The following is a 19,790-nucleotide window of genomic DNA, read 5'->3' on the forward strand; positions in this document are numbered from 1 at the left end:
CTGTCAGAGACGCTACGGGCAGATTATCACGACGCTCGTCTTGACACTCGCAGCACGGGGGGCCGTCTCCCTCTAAAACTGATTAAAATCTGCTCAGAAAGCTGTAACTTTTAGTTTACTTTGAACTCTCCTGCAGTATCATTGACTCAACCAAGAAAATTTGAGAAAATAGGAAAACTGAGAAAATAATTAAAAGCCAGATTTTCCCAACAAGGTGAACGTTTGAAATAGCAAATGCTGAACGGTATTTACATTTAAATAGGTTTATCCTGTGTTCAGCGTGTAACATCCCACTTTTAATCCATCAATGTTCACAGTGGAAAAAAACTTAAATACAGAAAATCTGAATATACAGGACTGTTTCCGAAAATTAGAATATTGTGATAAAGTTCTTTATTTTCTGTAATGCAATTTAAAAAAAAAAACAAATGTCATACATTCTGGATTCATTAAAAATCAACTGAAATATTGCAAGCCTTTTATTGTTTTAATATTGATGATTATGGTTTACAGTTTAAGATTAAAATTCCCAGAATATTCAAATTTTTAGAGATAGGATATTTGAGTTTTCTTAAACTGTAAGCCATTATCAGCAATATTAAAATAATAAAAGGCTTGCAATATTTCAGTTGATTTGTAATGAATCCAGAATGTATGACATTTTTGTTTTTGTAATTGCATTACAGAAAATCACAATATTCTAATTTTCTGAGACAGTCCTGTAGAGTCAACTAAACAGAATAATAGAAACTCTTACAAATGTAGTTAACACGTCTCTGTCCTCGGTGTGAGACGTTTAGAGCAACGTCAGCTTATTCTGGGTTCAAAGGTTGTCAGAGTCACCACACGTGGGAAATGCTATGCCTGAACACACACACACACACACACACACACACACACACAGACCACCTGTATTTTTTTTTTTTTACTTTTCTCCATCTGATACTGACGTGTAGTTTAAATTCCAGTCCACATCTGTTGTGAGTCACACCAGGTCTGAGCTGCAGGGCCGCAGCCGCAGGCCGCAGCGAGTGTTTATACCAGCGTGTCACACGGTTATCAGTTCAAACAGCCTGGCAGGCCCTCGGGGGGGTCAGTCCGTTACGCTGCCATGTCTGCACAAGACGCCATGACTGTTAATGTGCATCATTGTCCCACTGAACAGCGGTGCAGTCTTTAGATTAAAGATGTCGTCGCATAACTGCAGTGTCTCAAGGCTGTCAAACGATTAATCGCATGTTGCCCATAGTCAACTCGCGATTAATCGCATATTAATCACACATTTAGTCACACATTTTTTGCTGTTCTAAATTACCTTTTAGGTATTTTTTTATGTTTTTAATACTGTTAACAACATGAGAAAGGGCAAATATGCTGCTTTATGCCAATGTTTATTCAACTTTCCACAAAAAAAAGCTTTTGACCTGAATGTAACATTCCTTTATAAATACAAACACAATGTACCGGTAATCCCCAACTTTACCCTTGTAGAGAGACTAACTTAAGATTCCTTGTTTTTTTAAGCAGCACAATGTAAAACAATGAACCATATGCATCACACACATTGTACAACAAGTGCATTGGTCAGTTAAATTTTCCGTTTTAATTATGTCTAACCTCATATGGAGGAAAATAAAAGGCTAAAAAAATATCCCCTTCTCATAAGTGGGATCAAAACATTCAGGGTGATACAAAACATAAATGACAAACAAATAAAGTGCACATGTAACAGCAGGAGGGGGGCGCTCTCTGCATCGGCCGTGTGTTTGGCTGCAAGTGTTATTTGAGACTCGACGTGCTTCGATGGTAATTCATTTCAAATTGACATGCAAATAACTTAAGTCTTGTCCAGCGAACCATCTGCATCTTTTTGAAAGTGAACTTGCCGTTCAAAAGTCCCTTTAATTTTCCATCTTTCCTCGCTTTTCAAAAAAGTTCATGCAGTAGTCCACCATACTTTTCCTCAAGCTACGGTGCCGTCGACCGCCAGAAATTATATAATGCGCGTTAAGCGTTAAGAGGACATCAAGTTAACGCGTTAACTTTGGGAAATGGGGGTAGGATTAAATAAGTTTACACTTCTTCCTACTCCTTTTTTGCACATGTAAATTAATTTATCAAGTGCTAAAGGATGAAATTCTTTGTTTTGTTGTTTTGTTTTCTTAATCAAATCAACTTTGACATCCCTACTTTGAAGGGATTTCAGTTCAAAGTTACATCATTAATTGGACGTTTTTACGCCCGTAAAGAAAGACCAGTGAGGTTTTAGTTGATGAATTTCCCCCCTGCTGTGGTTCTGACCACCGACATGTTTTCCTGCCCCCCAGCAGGACGTGGAGAACTTCAAGAAGCTGAATCTCATCAGTAAAGATGAGTTCGACACCCTGGCCCCCAAGGCCCCCGTGGACCCGGGGCAGGACGTCCCCGCCCCTCCCATACCAGGTGGGTTAGTGCAGCTAACGTCTGTCTCCTGCAGGCGTCCCGCGCTCCGCCGGACAAATCTGACTACAAACACATGTTTTATGTAGGATTTTTGTTTACAAGCCTCTGTACAAAAATATGATAGATTTCCTCCACACACAGAGGTTTTATACGTTTGCCGTAATCCAGGGAAGTTGATGTTTGTTAAACAGCGCTGACATATCTCAGGAACTCATCGGGGCCCGTTAGGAAGACTTGACATGTAGTCCATGTTCCAGACCAGATATCAGCACCACTCAAGGTGGCACAACTTGCTTATCATTTTTGAAAATATCCATGTCTATAGATGATATTTTGGTATGATAACCTTCCTGAGTGGCAGCTGGATCATAGTTATCAGCTCAGAAAGTTCAGAAAATTACATTTTAGATGCTGCTGCATATCCTGGTTTATACTCATGTACAGGAAATCTGTCAATGTTTCACTATATTGTCTTTGGTATCATTTTAAAGGAGACCTTTTAATCATTCATTGAAGCTAAGATGTGAATCTTTCTGACCAACATCGAGGTCACTGCAGCTCTTTAAACTATAAACAACACACATTTTTAAACAATTTTCGCCTAAATGATATACTATCTTTTAGCCCTGTGTCAACTAGGAACAACAGAGACACAAAATACAAAAACTGGAATACTCAGGACAATAAGGATTCATGTATCACAATCTTAGCTTGAATGAATGCTTTAAAGGTCCTCTTTAAAATGATACCAAAGACAATATTGTGAAATATTGCCAGATATTCTGTACATGCACTGCAAAAACTCAAAATCTTACCAGAATATTTGTCTTATTTATAGTTAAAATGTCTAATTTCTAGTCAAGAAATCTCATTACACTTAAAACAAGAGTTGTTACCAGAAAAAATAACTTATTTGACAATTTTCACCTGTTTTGGTAAATTTTCACTTGAAATAAGTAGAAAAAACTGCCAGTGGAACAAGATTTATCTTGTTATCTTGTTGTTTTTTCCAGTGATGAGACTTGTTTTAGGTGTAATGAGATTTTATATTACTAGAAATTAGACATTTTAACTAGAAATATGACAAATATTATTGTTAAGATTTTGAGTTTTTGCAGTGAGTCTAAACCAGGATATGCACCATCATCTAAAATGTAATTTTCTGAAGGGGGTGGTAACTTAATGAGCTGATGAACTATGATACAGCGGCCACTTGGGAAGGTTATCATACCAAAATATCATCTACAGACGTGGATCTTTTCAAAAAATTATAAGCAGGTTTTGTCACCTTGAGTGGTGCTGACAAGTGAAATTTTGTACTCTGGACTAATGTGTTTGTCATGGAAACGCATGAAGTTTGACATCATAGGAAATAACGGAGGTGCTGCAAGTAGAAATGACCCCGAGTTGTGTTCTCAGTGGACAGCGCAGCAGAACTGGCCCGCTCTCTTCCTGCGACGGTCCCAGAGTCGCCCGGCTCCCAACAGCCTCGGACCCCCAAGACGCCGCGCACGCCTGGACGCCAGGACCCCAACAAGACTCCACGCTTCTACCCCGTCATGAAGGAGAGCGGAGCCCTGGATGGACAGGTGAGCCCCCGTCTCTGCTGGCACAAAGAAAAACCAAAACCTTGATAATGATCCTTGAACAGTTTTGTCTTCTGGGTCAAGCTGCTTGTTTTGTAAGACATTCTTCAGTTTTCAGAAAGTCTTTGATCTGTGTGAAATGTGCTCAGACCCCTGCAGTAGAGCCCTGCGCACAACTGTTTTCTTCCTCCCGCTGAATTTCTGACCATTACCGCCCGCTCCCGCAACGTGTGTGTTACACTTCCACTCGCATCTGTTTATATCCACTCCCGCCTGCTCCCGCAAAACTCTGAGAATTCATGCCACACAATAATAGAGATGCATTGATTTTTGTTTCTTCTCCTGTCCCGCAAGAATAATGTTGTCAAATCTATCTCAACTCAACTCAAAAGTACTTTATTTTTCCGTTAGGAACTTTGTTGCGGGAGGACAAAAGTGCAAGTGCAAAAATCACAGTCCACGCATCCTTTCATGCAGTACAATAATAAAAACAAATTCCTACATAAGCACAAGTACTCGTAGCAAGGGTTAAAAACAATCACATAGGCTACAGGATAAAAAAGTACCGTATTTTCGCGACCATTCGGCGCACCGTGTGGAAAGGCGCACCCTCATTTTTGTGTGTCATTTTTAGATTTAAAACATACATATGGCGCACCGACCCAAAAGGCGCAGTCTACAGAGCAGAGCTGCACACACGCGTGCCGCAAAACACGCCGGCCGGAAAACACACACACCCGCTGCAGAACGCACACACAAGCACACAGGCGCTTATTTAAAAAATAGAGCGGGAGCAAAACCTCTGTTTCTGCATTAAAGAGCTCCACTAATTCAGCTGCGCCAGTCCGAATTTCCTCGGTGTCAGTCACTTTCTGCACAACAGTAAATAAACTTTTCATACCCCGTTGTGCGGATCCTCCACCGCGCAGAGCCCGTCTCTCCCCAGCGGGGTGGAGCAGCGCGCGTCACAGCGGCTTTAACCGGGAATGTGACCTGTTCGGACCGGCTGGGACCGAAGCCACCCACCTGTATGGGAGTAGGGGCTCCCGGGGAAAGACCAGCGGCATTTCGGCCGGATCTGCCCCGGGGATGGTGCGCCCTGGCCCGGCAAACCCGCGGCGGGAGCCTGGCGGCTCCTGAGCGCATCCTCTGCATCTTGGTTACCGGAGATCAAACCGACAGATTTGCCTGAAAATCTCGCAGGGTGAAGTTGATCCGACCTGGGACAGACCCCTGAAATCTCTGCTCGCAAAGCGGCCGGGAACCAGGAAGTCGGCTGCAGCAGTGCCCATCACCGCGCTGCTCCAGCCGCTGCTTTAACCGGGGAATGTGGACGGTTCCGACCGGCCGGGACCGGAGGAGCCCGCCTGCACTGTTGTAGGGGCTCCCAGGGAAAGAGCACCGGAATTTCAGCCGGATCTGCCCCGGGGAACCGGCGATCGGACCCGCAAACCCACGGCAGGTGCTTCCTCGGTTCCCGACATGCAAAACACACGTGCGCTGCAGAACAAGTGTGCTTATTTAAATAGAGCGGAAGCAAAACTTAGTTTGATTGTATTTTATTTCACTTTACACATCAAGCAAATCCTTAAACGTTTTCATCATCTGTTTCGCATTAATCAGCTCAGTGGAGTCTCATTCACGTCGCAACTCACAGGGGTTTCACCCGCCCCCTTCTCTTTTTACCATTCACATGGTGGCCGGCCTCACATTACCGTAATTCAGGTAATAGACACGGTGCACCGTTTCTTAAGGCGCCCGGCACATTTGAAAAAAAAAAAAAAAAAAAAGTTGCGCCTTATGGTCACGAAAATACGGTAAATAAAATACTAAATAAAAAAAAGAAACAGGTCTATAGAAAAAGGAAAAATATAGAAAAAGGAAAAACGGGTTAGGTGTTTAAAAGTCGGATTGAGGTGGGGATATCTGATTTAATGTTAACATGATAATTGTGGAGCTTGATGGATAATTGACAGTTAATAGTTCACCTGACCGAAAATTAGATGCACATCCATCATTGTCATCATCGCACAAGCTATTTCACCTTTAGCGCACGTATCAATTATGTGATTGTGTTTATAGCAATGAGAGTAGCTGTGAGCGGCTCAAATAACACTAATAACATAAAATAAACAAAGTTAATGAATTAGTTCAACAAATGAATCACTTGGCCGTTACATAGCTGGAGGAAGAGAATGTTGCTGACTGACTCCCGTCCCAATCCCATGTCTCTCTTCCAAGATGCTCCACAGACACTAAACACAGTTTCTCCAAATATCTGACTGGCCTTGCTTTGTCTTTGTTTTGTAAAGACTTTGTTTGAGGTCACTGATTTCCATCTTGTCGCTAGACTACGTCCCGATCCCGCAGTGTTTTTTTTAGCCGCCCGCAGCAAAGTTCAAACTCTTCCCTCTACCCTGGAGTCTCATGGTCTTGTGACGGCGGTTTGTGTTACAGCTGAACTGCTTGTTTCTCGTTGTGTGGTGTCGCTTGTTTGGTTTGTCCAGTTGTACATGTCCAGGTCTGGAAACACCTTTGCATACGGTGTTCCAGTATGAGCTGGAGTTACAACACTAGCTCCCTGTTACCTGCTTTACATTTGTGTTTAGGAAGGTTGCGTTTGCAGATACCTCTCCGTGCCGTGTTTCCCCGTGACGTGTACAGAGTCGGGCTCATTAGATCCACATTACGTATAAAAGCCTGTCATTTCTCCTATTTGATGATAGGCTTAATCAGCTCAGGGGTTTGACTGTTTTATGACGCCTTTAACTGCAGAAGTGTCGTTTTTAAACCGCTGGCGTTTGTTCCAGATGCCGAGAAAGAAGAAAACCCGCCACAGCGCCAACCCTCCGCAGGAGGCCCACATCGGCTGGGTGATGGACTCCCGCGAGCACCGGCCGCGCTCCACATCCATCAGGTCTGACCGCCTCTCAAACTAACGCTCCTTCTCCTGTTTTACAAGAAAAATTTGACACTTTTTCAAGCATCATCCTCCTCGGTGCAGACTAGTTGATAGACTGGCTTTTTAGTAGGGGTGTAACGATACTCTAATCTCACGATACGGTACGATACACGATATCGAGGTCACGATAACGATACGATATTATAGCAGTATTTTTTTAACAACCTTGAATGAGGAACATATGACTGGAAAAAATTGTCTTTTTCTTGAAAGACACAAAATACAAAACAATACTGTACGTTTGCCCTATTGTTACAGTTTGTAATGCTTTATAACTTTAAGTTTTAAAGAGAAAGCCAGGCCAACCATTTTCCACAAACTGAACTAAAAGTAAATGTCAGGTTTGCATTATACAGAATACGCTACTTCTTCTTTAACAGATAGAAGTAGAAGCAGATTTCAAACAGATAAATAGATAAATAAATACCGGTTATTTTCTCTTGGTTCTGTCCCGTTTTAATCAGCAAAGTTGCTGCCGTGTTAAAAGACACTGTTAGGAAAGGATCTATTTAGGTACAAACATGTACATCATTTACAGTTCAAAATCCTTCTGTACATGTAGTAAATATCTAATCTAACAACAGAAATATCTGCGGCTTGCATATCTTTTTTTGTTAAATAGAGCGGATGCGGCTTATATACAGGTGCGGCTTGTATATCTTTTTTTTATTATTTTTTAAAAAATAGAGCGGGTGCGGCTTATATACAGGTGCAGCTTATAGTCCAGAAAATACGGTAATTTAATAAGGTAAGGCTTAACTCTACACCAGCCTTACATAAGTAAAAGTTCAGAGCTCAAAACCCTGCAAGAGTCCCGTGATCGGGACCAAAACGGTACTAGTTTCTTCTGAGCGGAGGAAGATTTTGGTCCACGGGTCGAGGCGTTACTAGTCAACACAATAGATTAATATTAATAACCCAATATCGCGATACAGTTTGTCACCTCCACGACACGTATTGTGACGTTTTTGTATTGTGAAATTTCGTGGCACGATATATTGTTACACTCCTACTCTTTAGTGAAGGATCATGGGTATTCAGCCAGCACAGGCACAGCTGCAGTGGTGCTCCCACAAGCCTGCCCTGTTTCGGTCGGTTGCCTCGTCGCTCACACTTGTTCTCCTCCGTCATCTGACAGCAGCTCCAACGCCTCTCCATCAGAAGGAGCTCCGCTGACGGGGAGCTACGGCTGCACCCCCCAGTCGCTGCCCAAGTTCTGGCACCCTTCCCACGAGCTGCTGAGGGACAACGGCTTCACCCAGCAGGGATATCACAAGTACCGCCGACGGTGCCTTAACGGTGCGGACGCCACACCCCCACGACACACGCCACAACCTCGCCGCTGCTTCAGCTTCACAAGCTTTTATTTACCGCCTGTGTGTTGACAAAGCTCTTCTTGCTTTGTTTGAAATGTCTGCAGAGAGGAAACGGTTGGGGATCGGCATGTCTCAGGAGATGAACACGCTGTTCAGGTTCTGGTCCTTCTTCCTCAGGGACAACTTCAACAGGAAGATGTACGAAGAATTCAAACAGTTAGCGATCGAAGACGCCAAAGACAATTACAGGTAGGAGAACGTGCTCATTCACATGTGCTCCTTCCATCGCAGAAACCAGCAGATTTGTGTCACTTTTCTGCAAAACCTGATGTGTATTTTTCTTCTCACTGACTGTCGGCAGTGATGTCAGCAGCTCTCATGGCGTAGGGACATTATTGTGATTTTATTACAGGACTGTCTCAGAAAATTAGAATATTGTGATTTTCTGTATTGCAATTACAAAAATGTCATACAATTGATTTGTAATGAATCCAGAATGTATTACATTTTTGTTTTTTTAATCGCATTACAGAAAATAAAGAACTTTATCACAATATTCTAATTTTCTGAGACAGTCCTGTACATGAATGTGGAAGAATTCGGTCATCATACGTACTGGTTCTTAGTCATGATTAGGCCAGTGTTAAAAAAAAAATCGATTTTCTTATTCTAAATCAATTCTCATATTAATTCCTAAAAATCAATTCGTTTGTCTAAAGATCGATTAATAATTTATTTTTATTTTTTTCATCATTACATTACAACTTTTGGTATTTTTGTTTATGCCCAAAAAAGGAATGTTTTGTTGGACACAATGTTTTTGCCTTTTAATATCTTTAAAGGTATGAAAACATTAAAGTTTTCAGTTATAATTGCATAAATTGTCTATATTTCATTATTTATATATAGTGTCTTGGGATTACATTTGCATAAAATGCTAAAAACCAAATTCTCAAAATTTAAAAACCGAAATAGACTGAAAATGGAAAAAATAAAACCGATTTCATCCGTCTCTGTTTCCTCCCTGGATCTGTTTGGTAATTCTACACGATGTTTTCTGAAAGCAGTTATATCAGCATTCTGGGAGCTGATTGGTCCTTACAGCATCATTAGCTGCAATACTTACTGTTGAATCTCAATATAATACTAGTATTAATATGTTGCAGAACTACAGTCATAATTCATGCAACAGCTCAAAAAACTGTTTTAATAACACTAACCCAAATCAATATCGGAATTGAATCGGATCAAATCTTGATAATCGATTCTGAATCTTAAGAATCGGAATCGAATCGATTCTTGACATTTGAATGGATCCCCAGCCCTGGTCATGATCTGTTGAAACTTTTTAAATGTCTGTAAACTCCTGCGAAGGCAAGTTTCTTCTCTCTTCTTTCTGAAGCCATGAAGCTGTTTAGACGGACGGCCCCGTCCGCCGCTGAGCTCCTACAGGTTTCCATGATCCCTGATTTTATTCGAATTTATTAAAGGATAGCCCCTTGAGATGTAACATCTCATTTTCAAGGGGGTCCCATAAAACATACAACATTACAATATATCACATTACAGTACAGACATACATGACATAAAACAAACACAGACATATTGCTCACCCCCTCCCACACACAACCCCTACCCACATAAGTCTAGTTACAAAGTAGACTAATTGAATAACCGGAACAATGAGATAAATATAACATAACAGAAAAAAAAATTAAAAAAAATAAAAATAAATAGAAAAAAGGACAAAAAATACATAAATAAAAAACATAGGCAATTTGCAATATTGAGAATATAATGACAACTTAAAACAATGAAAAGAGGTAATAGAAGGTGATAGAAAGCTTCCCGAGGTGCTGGGTTGTTTGGGTGTTTATTTGCAGGAAGCTGCAGCTCGGGGGTGGACTCTCAGCAGCGTAGCTGCACCGGTGTGAGGCGGGGGAACCTTCTCACACCTGCCAAACCGGGTCACAGCAACAGAAACATCTGTTTCAGCGAGGGCCGGGGCTTCAGGAGGTAGCGAGGTCGTCGGCTGTTGGGGCCGCGGCTCACGTGAACCTCAGGATCCAGGATGGGCCTGCTGGTCCGGCTGGTTCTCTGTCGCTTCCACCAGGGTCGTCCATGATCCGCGCTGTGGGAGCCATTAGAGAAGCTGCTGCGTTGTGTGGTCCATGGGATCTACTGTAATCCCTGGCTATAACACGGTTCACCTTTCACGTCTCGCTGCTTCATGGATTTGCATTGTGCATCGTGTTCTGCATTCTGATTGGCTAAACAGTCTCCCGCTTCTTCACTTCCTGTGTCAATAACGTTGGTTGCTTAGCAACAAGCTGAGAACGGCCAATGAGCTTCAGCAGCAGCTCAAGAACGGGACCTTTGATGAATCGTTCATTACAGTCTCAGATATAATCCATGGTGTCTGTTTATAAGAATCTTTTTACCCAGAAGAAAAAAGAGCGACAACAACGACCCATAACCATGTTCTTCTCTGGAAAAAAAAACCCTGCACCGCAGCTTTAGGAGAAAAAGACGCTACAGAGTCAGGATGCAGCAGCATCAGAAGAGCAGGGAAATACACACCAGTCACAATCTGTCCTACTGTACTTATTGTAATTTTTTTTCATAATCATTTTTCATTTTCTCCTCTTCAAATCCAATTAATCGTGTCACGGTGGGGCGGGGCTGATCTCCGCTATTTGGAGCCTTGTATAATAATTATTAAAAAAAAATTAAAAAAAAGGTTACCACCTCGCAGATTTTTACCTATCACGGGTTCTTTTTTGAACAAAACCCCCGTGAAAAACCAGGGATTACTGTACTGGTGTCCACGCTGGGGTTTGCAGCAGTGTTGTTAACTGTAGAGTGATGTACGCGTTTCTTTCCCTCTGCAGGTATGGACTGGAGTGTCTCTTCCGATACTTCAGCTACGGTTTGGAGAAGAGATTCAGGATAGATCTCTTCAAGGACTTTCAAGAGGAGACGCTCCGAGACTTTGAGAGAGGTAATGAGGGAGAAGGATGTGTCAGACCTCACGGATGCAGCTGGTCGTTCTCCTTACTATTGATTTTTATAGAAACGTGTCAGCCATGCCAAACCAAAAACACATTCAGCATCTTGTTTCCCACATGTGCTCGATCGTCTGCTGTGCTTCATCTCTTCTGGAAGGAAAAAAAACAACATTTTAACTGGTTTGAAAAATTAGTTTTCCAGCAAATTACAAACCAGCGGACAGGTTGTTAATAGTGCTAGTGGGATCATAAACCATCATTTAAACCTTTACTAGGCCCCGTGGGGACTTGCATGTCCGCTACATCCATGACCGGACCATTAATTAATCGCCTTCAGTTTGATCTCCGGACAAAATTAGAATATTGTGATAAAGTTCTTTATTTTCTGTAATGCAATTTAAAAAAAAAAAAAAACAATGTCATACATTCTGGATTCATTACAAATCAACTGAAATATTGTAAGCCTTTTATTATTGTAATATTGCTGATCATGGCTTACAGTTTAAGATTAAGATTCCCAGAATATTCAAATTTTTTGAGATAGGATGTTTGAGTTTTCTTAAACTGTAAGCCATGATCAGCAATATTAAAATAATAAAAGGCTTGCAATATTTCAGTTGATTTGTAATGAATCCAGAATGTATGACGTTTTTGTAATTGCATTACAGAAAATCACAATATTCTAATTCTCTGAGACAGTCCTGTATTATTTGATTGTGTGAAGATTTTCGACCAGCAACTCGTGTTCAGACTTGCTTCTGGGCTTCGGTAGCTTCACACCCTAAAGTGCGTCGGTAGTGAACAGAATCACCTGAGGTGGTGGTTTTTGAGGAAACGGAGGTCTCTCCCTCTAATCTCCGCGGTGCTGCTGTGAGAAAAGAGGATTAAAGTGGATTTCTCAAGCTGTTTCAACACAAGTGTGACTCAGCGGAGCCGAGCGGAGGGCTGCCAGTAGACGCTGAGCCCCTCACATCCAGCTGACGCATTTCTGTGCCCAGTTAAACGTCTCTGACGCGGAGCCTCCGTCACCGGAGCTGGAGCAGCGCTGCGTGTTGAGGGATTTTACTTTGAAAATCTGTTTTGCTTTTACGTAACCATAATAAGTCTATATTTGCGCAAGTTACAAACCAATATTCCCCATTTTCAAGTATCTCTAAAATTTAGAGTTCATTAGGAATTAACACCAATGTTTAAAACTTAAATAAAAAATTCTGACAATTGAGATATACGGACGGAAGAGTATGTGTATTTCATTATGCACTTCATGAAAAAAGTCGAAATGTCGAGATTAATGTTGAAGTACAATTTCGAGAAAAAAGTTGAAATGTCAAGAAAAAAGGCGAAATTTCACAAATTTTTTACTTTATTCTCGAAATTGTATTTCAACATTAATCTCGACATTTCGACTTTTTTCGTGCACAATAAAAAAAATCTTCCTCTCTCAAACATTTTTTTCTCCTGCATGGCCCTAATACTCTTCTGTATGTATGTTTATAAAATGAAATTAAACCAAAAAATATACGTTGGGAGAGCCGTGCAGGTCTTTCTGAGGGCCAAAGAAATGATTTAGCTCAGAATCCACTGGTACTTTTCCCCTAACCCCTGCCCTGCTCTTCCTCCAGGTCAGCTGTATGGACTGGAGAAGTTCTGGGCCTTCCTGAAGTATTCCAGGATCAAGAACCAGCCCATTGACCCCAAACTACAGGAGCACCTCTCTCAGTTCAAGAACCTGGAGGACTTCAGGGTGGTGGTGAGTCCGCTGGGGGGGACTATGAAAGGGGGGATTAGGAGTTACTACCTCTGAACCTTTTTATGTACGGTAGTTGTCTTTTTTTTTTTATATATGTGAATGACTTTGACAGTCTAAATCAGGGTTCGGCAATCCGCGGCTCTTTATTGCCACCCTAGTGGCTCTCTGGAGCTTTTTCAAAAATGTTTGACTTTTTTTTCCTTTTTTTTATTCTTTTTTTTCTTGTTTTCCTTTTTGTCTATCTTTTTCCTTTTTTTCTCTTTTTCTTTTTTTTCTTTTTTCTTTTTTCCTTTCCTTTTTAATCTCAACATTTCGACTTTTTTCTCGACATTTCACCTTTTCACGAAATTTTTACTATTTCCTCGACATTTCGACTTTCTTGACATTTTGACTTTTTTCTCTACATTTCTACTTTTTTCTCGAAGTGCATAATGAAAACAAAATCTCCCCCAGTTCTAACTAATATAGAAACATACAGCATGTGTTGCCCTCATTCTAAGGCTTCTACAAGACTTTTCATTTTTTGCGGCTCCAGACATATTTGTTTTTTGTGTTTTCGGTCCAATATGGCTCTAAAACATTTTGGGTTGCCGACCCCTGGTTTAAAAGCATTTTAGCAGCTTAGGAACGTTTCTCTTTCTCTGGACGCATCCACACTGGAAGATGCTTCCCCATAGTTTATATTCATCTGTTAATAAGATGAAGCCACTCCAGAGACGGAGGTGTGTTATTTTTTATTTTTATTTTTATCCTTTATTTGGAAAAGCCTGGATTTCACATATGCAGATTTACATAGCGTCAAAATCACTTCAAGTAAGTTAACATAACATTGGCATGACATTTTGTAAAACTTTTGATGTTCCAATGCCTCCTGGCTCTTCCCAGAATTTTCTTTGTAAAATATTTACATGGAACATGGAAAGCTTCTCATCTTAAATATTACATACAGAAAATGACACACAAAGCAGAATGAGTAAAGATCGGGCTGTAGATTATATCAATTTATACCACGGTCTGTGTGAATTCTCCATTCTGATTGGCTGGCAGGTGTAGGTTAAAAGTGATAACCTACACCTAGAAAACAAGTTCAGTCAAATTGCCTGATAACTTTAATATCATTGCACTGGATCAACTGCCAGGTGGTAACCATGGCAACAGAGATTCAGAGAAGAAGCCGTAACCAAGGAAACTTCTGTTCTGGCTTGTTAAAAAACGTTACTTACCAGGCTCCAACGGCTTCAGACGAGAGATTAAATAGTTGCTCAGCCGCTCAGCTGTGGCTTGTTATAAAACTAATGATTTCAACTGAAAACACATTAAAGCATGAATAACTGATTTAAAGGGGACCTATTATTTAAACAGGCCTTGAATGTCTTAAAAACAAGCTTTTGATTGTTTTTGCTAAATAAATTAGAAATTCAGCCTCTGAGCCATGTCTTTATCTTCCCATTCTCTAACCTCATTATCTATGCAGGATTCTGAGTGGGCGGGGCTATGATAATGAGGCACTGTGCTGATTGGCTGCCTGAATGACACAATACACCGCTACGAAAAAATTGAGGAAGCTCCGGCCGGTGGAGTTAGTTGTGGCCGTGGTTTCACGCATCGGAGGCCAAACTATGTGAATCGCTCCTGTCGTTACGTAACGACGGGAGCAGAATCTTATTGGCTCGTAGATCCACATCACACTGGACGGCTCATCCGGGCGGCTGTACAGACACTGCAGAATCTGGTTCCTTTCCTCCTTCTCTGAGTTGGCAGGCTGAGGGGAGACCACTTTATATATGTTAAAGCCAGAAAAAACATGTTTTTCATAATAGGTCCCTTTTAATGTTTGTTTTTTGTTAAGTGACTGGTATAAGCGGGATAATGCCCTTCGAGGTGTAAATTATCATAAATATATGGACTTCACGCCCTCCCGTCACCCATATATTTCTGATAATGTCCACCTCGTCGGGCATTATCCCTTACATATCATATTACAAAACACATTTTGATCCCACTCCTTATTTTAGCGAAAGTCAGACCTAAAGGTTTTATGTACTCAGTCCACTTAGACACATCTGGTAACATTTCTCCTTCTCCATTTTTAGAGAGAATGACAACTTTTCCATTCCATATATTATTCCTATCCATTCAACTCTAGTGGGGGATTCAGGTTTTAACACCTCCTTGTAGCAGCTTTTTTGCTCGCTGCCAGGAGTATGTATCAGTTTCTTGTGTGTGTTCTAACGAGTGACCTGTGTCTCCAGCCACCGATGGGAGAAGAGGGAGGCAGGAGGAGACGCCACTCGTCCTCGGCCGGGGACGAAGGGCGGCGTCGCCGCCATCCTTCCAACACTACCTCAAAGCCCGCGCAGGCCGCTAAACCATCCACCGCGGCCTCTCAGGCCGGCCCCGCGGCCGCCGCCTCCTCCTCCACGCAGGCCACGCCCAGCGACAACACCGGGAAAGCGCCAGCGTCCCACAGGAAGAAGGCCGAGCCCAGAGCGGGGAAGAAGGAAAGCGACGCGCCGACTAAATGAAGCTCCTCTCTGCTGGTGCGGCTTTGAGCGGAAGGAGCAGAGCCGAGGCTGACGCCCCCTCAGCTCGGCGGGAAACCTGAGGCCCAGCGGGGCTGATTTAATTTGATTGTTTTCATCTGTGCATTTCATTTTCAAGCAAGCATAGGCAGTGAGAATGAATCTGTTCGCCTAACAGCTCATAACGTTTACAAAACCAAAAAAAAAAATGCATTCCCTGCATTTTGCCTTTTCTCTCTCAGATGCCAGACTCTTTCAGTACATTGATCGCTGTAAACCGCTATTATCTGTACAGAGCTGTGGAACTCTGACTCTAGTTTGCCTGGATAACAGATGCTACAGATAGTCTCGTGTGCCTTAATCTCTCTCATCGTGACGTCGCGCGTTCGTTTCCGCAGCAGCAATGTCCGACATCGGCTCTTCGAAGTCTTCCTCATTAATTCTTGGGGGATTGAACACGTTTTAAAAGTGACGCCAAACGCAGGTTGTTTTTTTTTTTGTTCGCTTACGCATCTTCCGTTGTCATGGTGACGGTCAGCTGGAAAGCTGCGGTCGCAAGTTTGTGAAGGACTGACCCCACGAGGCGGCTCCTCCACCTGGAGATGTTTCTCGGCCCCAAACTTCAGTGTTGGTTTTTAATTCAAATCATGCAAAAATTATTTAGGGTTTTTTTTTTTCTCTTCTTTTCTGGGAAGCTTTACTTTTAGTCCCATTCTACGCCCAGACAAAGTTTAATTTATTCTTTTATTTTTATCTTTCCATTTATTTGGTTGATAGAATAGGCTTAGGGAATCATTGCAGTTTTAAGCAGCTTTTTATTGAATTTGGTAAAAAATGAGATGTTTTTGCTGGAATTATGGGTGTGACTAGCCTACAACTACAGTATACTTTAGCTTGAAGTTGACTTCATATTATGTTTGAGGCTTGGTGCTCTAGAGCACTTTAATCATTAATTTTACTTTTCTTCAGTGGATTGAGGTTTTAGAGTTGCATAAAAAGAAAAAAATGTAAATACTATAAAAAATCATTTGCTATTCAATTATTCATTTGATTTTAAGAAGTGATTTGTTTTATCGACGGTGTGTTTTTGAGTGTATTAGGATGAATCTTTGCATGTTAATGAATTGTAAAATGCAAAAAAATATAAAATAATAGCAGATTGTATGAAGTTGTTTGTGTGATTTGTTCCTCTCATTCTTTCACCGCTTCATGATTTAAGGTGTTGCTGGGACGGGTCGTCCAGCCGGACCAGCAGGTTTTTGTTCCCAGCAAAAGTCAAGTTGAAATGAATCAACAGTTGTCACCAAACTAAAATGCAGTCTGAGATAGAAGTCTGCAGATAGAAAAAAAGAAAAATACCAACTTTGTATAACGAGACGGCCAGTGGTGATAAAACCCAATAAAACATGGTCAAACGGTGTGAAGGAGCATAAAAGACAATGTGCTGCTGCAAAAATTGACCTCATGCAATTCCACATACTAGATAAACGTCTTGATTTAATAGTTTAAAGAAGAATGAATCAGAATCACGTTTAATTGGTCGGGTCAGACAAGACATGGAATTTGATTTGGTTATTTTCGCTCACTACAGTAAATAAGGTAAATGGGTAATAGACAAATGACAGCTTTTATTAACATATATACAATTTTTAAAAAGTGAAAGCTGCAGCAGAATTAGGTAGACATGATTATTATTATTGTTGCAGCATATGATTGTGTTATAATTACTGTTATTATTATTATTGCACGGTGATTGATTACTCAGCGTTCATCAGAGCAACAGCTTGGGGGAAGAAACTTTCTCTGTGTCTGAGTATTCTCAGTATTTCATCATCAGTGCTTTTTTCCCCTCTCCTCATTTAAGGTTTGGTTTTTCTACATTTGGACCAAAATCAAGGAACATCAACGGCCAATTTCAATGTCGTTTGGTAGCTGCCTTCAAGGTTTTTCTGACAGCCTTGTTCCCGTCTGGGACAAATATCAAATATCTTCAGTTTAGATTTCAGATTCAGTTAAGATTTGGTTATGGCGCCCAGGTTTGTTTCTATCCAGGGTTTTATGCTTTATTCGTCTTACATCTTGATGGGTGAGTCGGGTCTCCAGCAAATATCACAGGAGAGTGTGGAGCCTGGTGGCCGGTGCATCTGTGGAGAAACAGGTCCCATGTTCTGCTCACCACTCCTTTACAGGTGGAAACAACCTCACAATTGTCATGTTGGATTAAGTCCAAGCTGTCACGGGGAGATCAACAGATCTGTTGCTGGAGAAACCTGATTATTCAGTACACTCAGGTTGTCAGCTGGCTTCATTTTGGGGGGGGTGAATTGTTGCTGAACTAAGATTTTGATTTGATTTGATTAGATTTTTATTTGTCTCAAACATGCACAAGCATAAAACAAACGATATATATAATAATATTTAAGAAATGGCACATTACGATAAGTTTATCAAGTTCAGCCCCCCCTTATATTGTCAAATAGTATATAATACAATTATATATAAAATACAATTTTATATACAGGTATGTATATATATATATATATATATATATATATATATATATATACACAAATAAAGACACACATTCATACAAAATTCTATTCCATAAGAATATTCATAATCCATAAATCAATGCAATCTAAAAAATTAAGAACATTTAAATTTTATATGAATAAATATAAATAAAACCCACATTACAAACATGCTAACTAAATAAAATCCTGTCTAAAAATAATAAAATTAGCTGTCCAGTACTTTGTAGCTGGCCAAGAGTGTTTGTTTATTATGTTAAAGCACATTTTCATGTCCTCATCTAGTTTGTTCCACAATCATACACCACAGACAGATATGCAAATATTTTGTAAAGTGATTTTATATGTATTCCCCCATACCTCAACAGAATAGGACAGACATGGATCAATAAGTGCATAGTACAATATTTGAAGAGATTTCTGATCTAAAACATGTTTTGCTTTTTCCCCAATATTGCAATACTTCTGGATCATTTTGAGCACAAATATTTGACATGAGATGTGACCAGCTAAAGCAGATTGTAATGCTGCCCCTGGGCACACGGATGGATGAGCCATCACTCTGGATCAGGATCAATCACCACAACACAAGCTCCCATCAGTCCACAGACCAATCTAAATTCTTCCTTCCCCCTTTTTTGTATTATTATTTTCATGAGTAATATTGTCTAATAAGTGCCTTTCTTGATGATACTCCTGATTAGTCTCAATAGCTGTAGCTCACATTGTATGTGCTGAAATGCCCATACATTCAGAATTAAACATTGAAATTAGTTCTGCTGTTGGTTTTCTTCAGTTAGATTTAAGTGATCTCTCATCACCATATTATTATTATTATTATTATTACTTTTTTTCTGCCCAGATTCGATGACGGAGATGATAATTTCAGCCATTCCTCACCGCGGTTGAATTGGTTTGATATTGGATATTGGATATTATGAATTCAACACCCATAAAACTTGTGATACATACCACTGATTTTGGTCATATTGCTTGTGATGTGTTCATGGTCATCTAGACTATATATCACAAGAGAGTAATTATTATAAAATCATATTATAGGCCGATTTAATGAGGTTTAATGAAAACAATCGGTGTTATGTATCACACGTTTTATTGATGTTGAATTCATTAAACCACATTAAATCAGCCCATATATATGATTTTTAAATCAGCCCATATATATGCCCATATATATGATTTTTTAATAATTACTGTTTTGTGATATATAGTCTAGATGACCATGAACACATCACAAGTGGTTTGACCAAAATCAGTGGTATGTATCACAGGTTTTATGGGTGTTGAATTCATAATATCCAATATCCAATATCAAACCAATTCAACCGCGGTCCATTCCTCCAGGTTTTAAGGCACTGGATAGCTCTTATCATTTTCAGTAATCTCATTTATTTTGTTTACTTGATGGGAGATTATTATTTATTATACGATTAGTAACCAAAACTAAAATACCCTTTCTTGTCATTTTAATGGTTTTACGTCTTTACACCTCCAGAAAGTTTTTTGATGAAACATTTTATCCAACTAATTTTCCTGGCTGTCGGTGTTTGTCTGATCCACCTGTCATGTTGCCTATTAGTTTGTCTAGTTACACTGTTGCTTTTTGTGCATGGATTTTTATTCTGTGTGTAGTGCTTTTGTCTTGTTAGTTT

The 19,790-nt window shown here is 40.4% G+C and overlaps 1 protein-coding gene across 6 annotated transcripts in view; it reads left to right on the forward strand.

The window, feature by feature from the left end:
• larp1b (La ribonucleoprotein 1B) overlaps positions 1-16,739 on the forward strand; it is a 45,859-nt gene extending 29,120 nt beyond the window's left edge. For 5 of the 6 annotated variants that reach the window (XM_061744316.1, XM_061744319.1, XM_061744320.1 and 2 more), the window contains 8 exons: positions 2,328-2,442; positions 3,862-4,031; positions 6,839-6,945; positions 8,129-8,289; positions 8,411-8,555; positions 11,198-11,307; positions 12,937-13,064; positions 15,317-16,739. In XM_061744316.1, coding sequence (XP_061600300.1) covers positions 2,328-2,442; positions 3,862-4,031; positions 6,839-6,945; positions 8,129-8,289; positions 8,411-8,555; positions 11,198-11,307; positions 12,937-13,064; positions 15,317-15,589 — 1,209 coding nt within the window. In that variant the 3' untranslated portion in view covers positions 15,590-16,739. The remainder of the gene's footprint in view (positions 1-2,327; positions 2,443-3,861; positions 4,032-6,838; positions 6,946-8,128; positions 8,290-8,410; positions 8,556-11,197; positions 11,308-12,936; positions 13,065-15,316) is intronic. The other variant, XM_061744317.1, reaches the window with a different exon arrangement.
• The last annotated feature ends 3,051 nt before the right edge of the window (positions 16,740-19,790 follow it).

This window comes from Cololabis saira, chromosome 16, assembly GCF_033807715.1.
Source record: "Cololabis saira isolate AMF1-May2022 chromosome 16, fColSai1.1, whole genome shotgun sequence".
In the NCBI taxonomy this organism is placed as follows: Eukaryota; Metazoa; Chordata; class Actinopteri; order Beloniformes; family Belonidae; genus Cololabis; species Cololabis saira.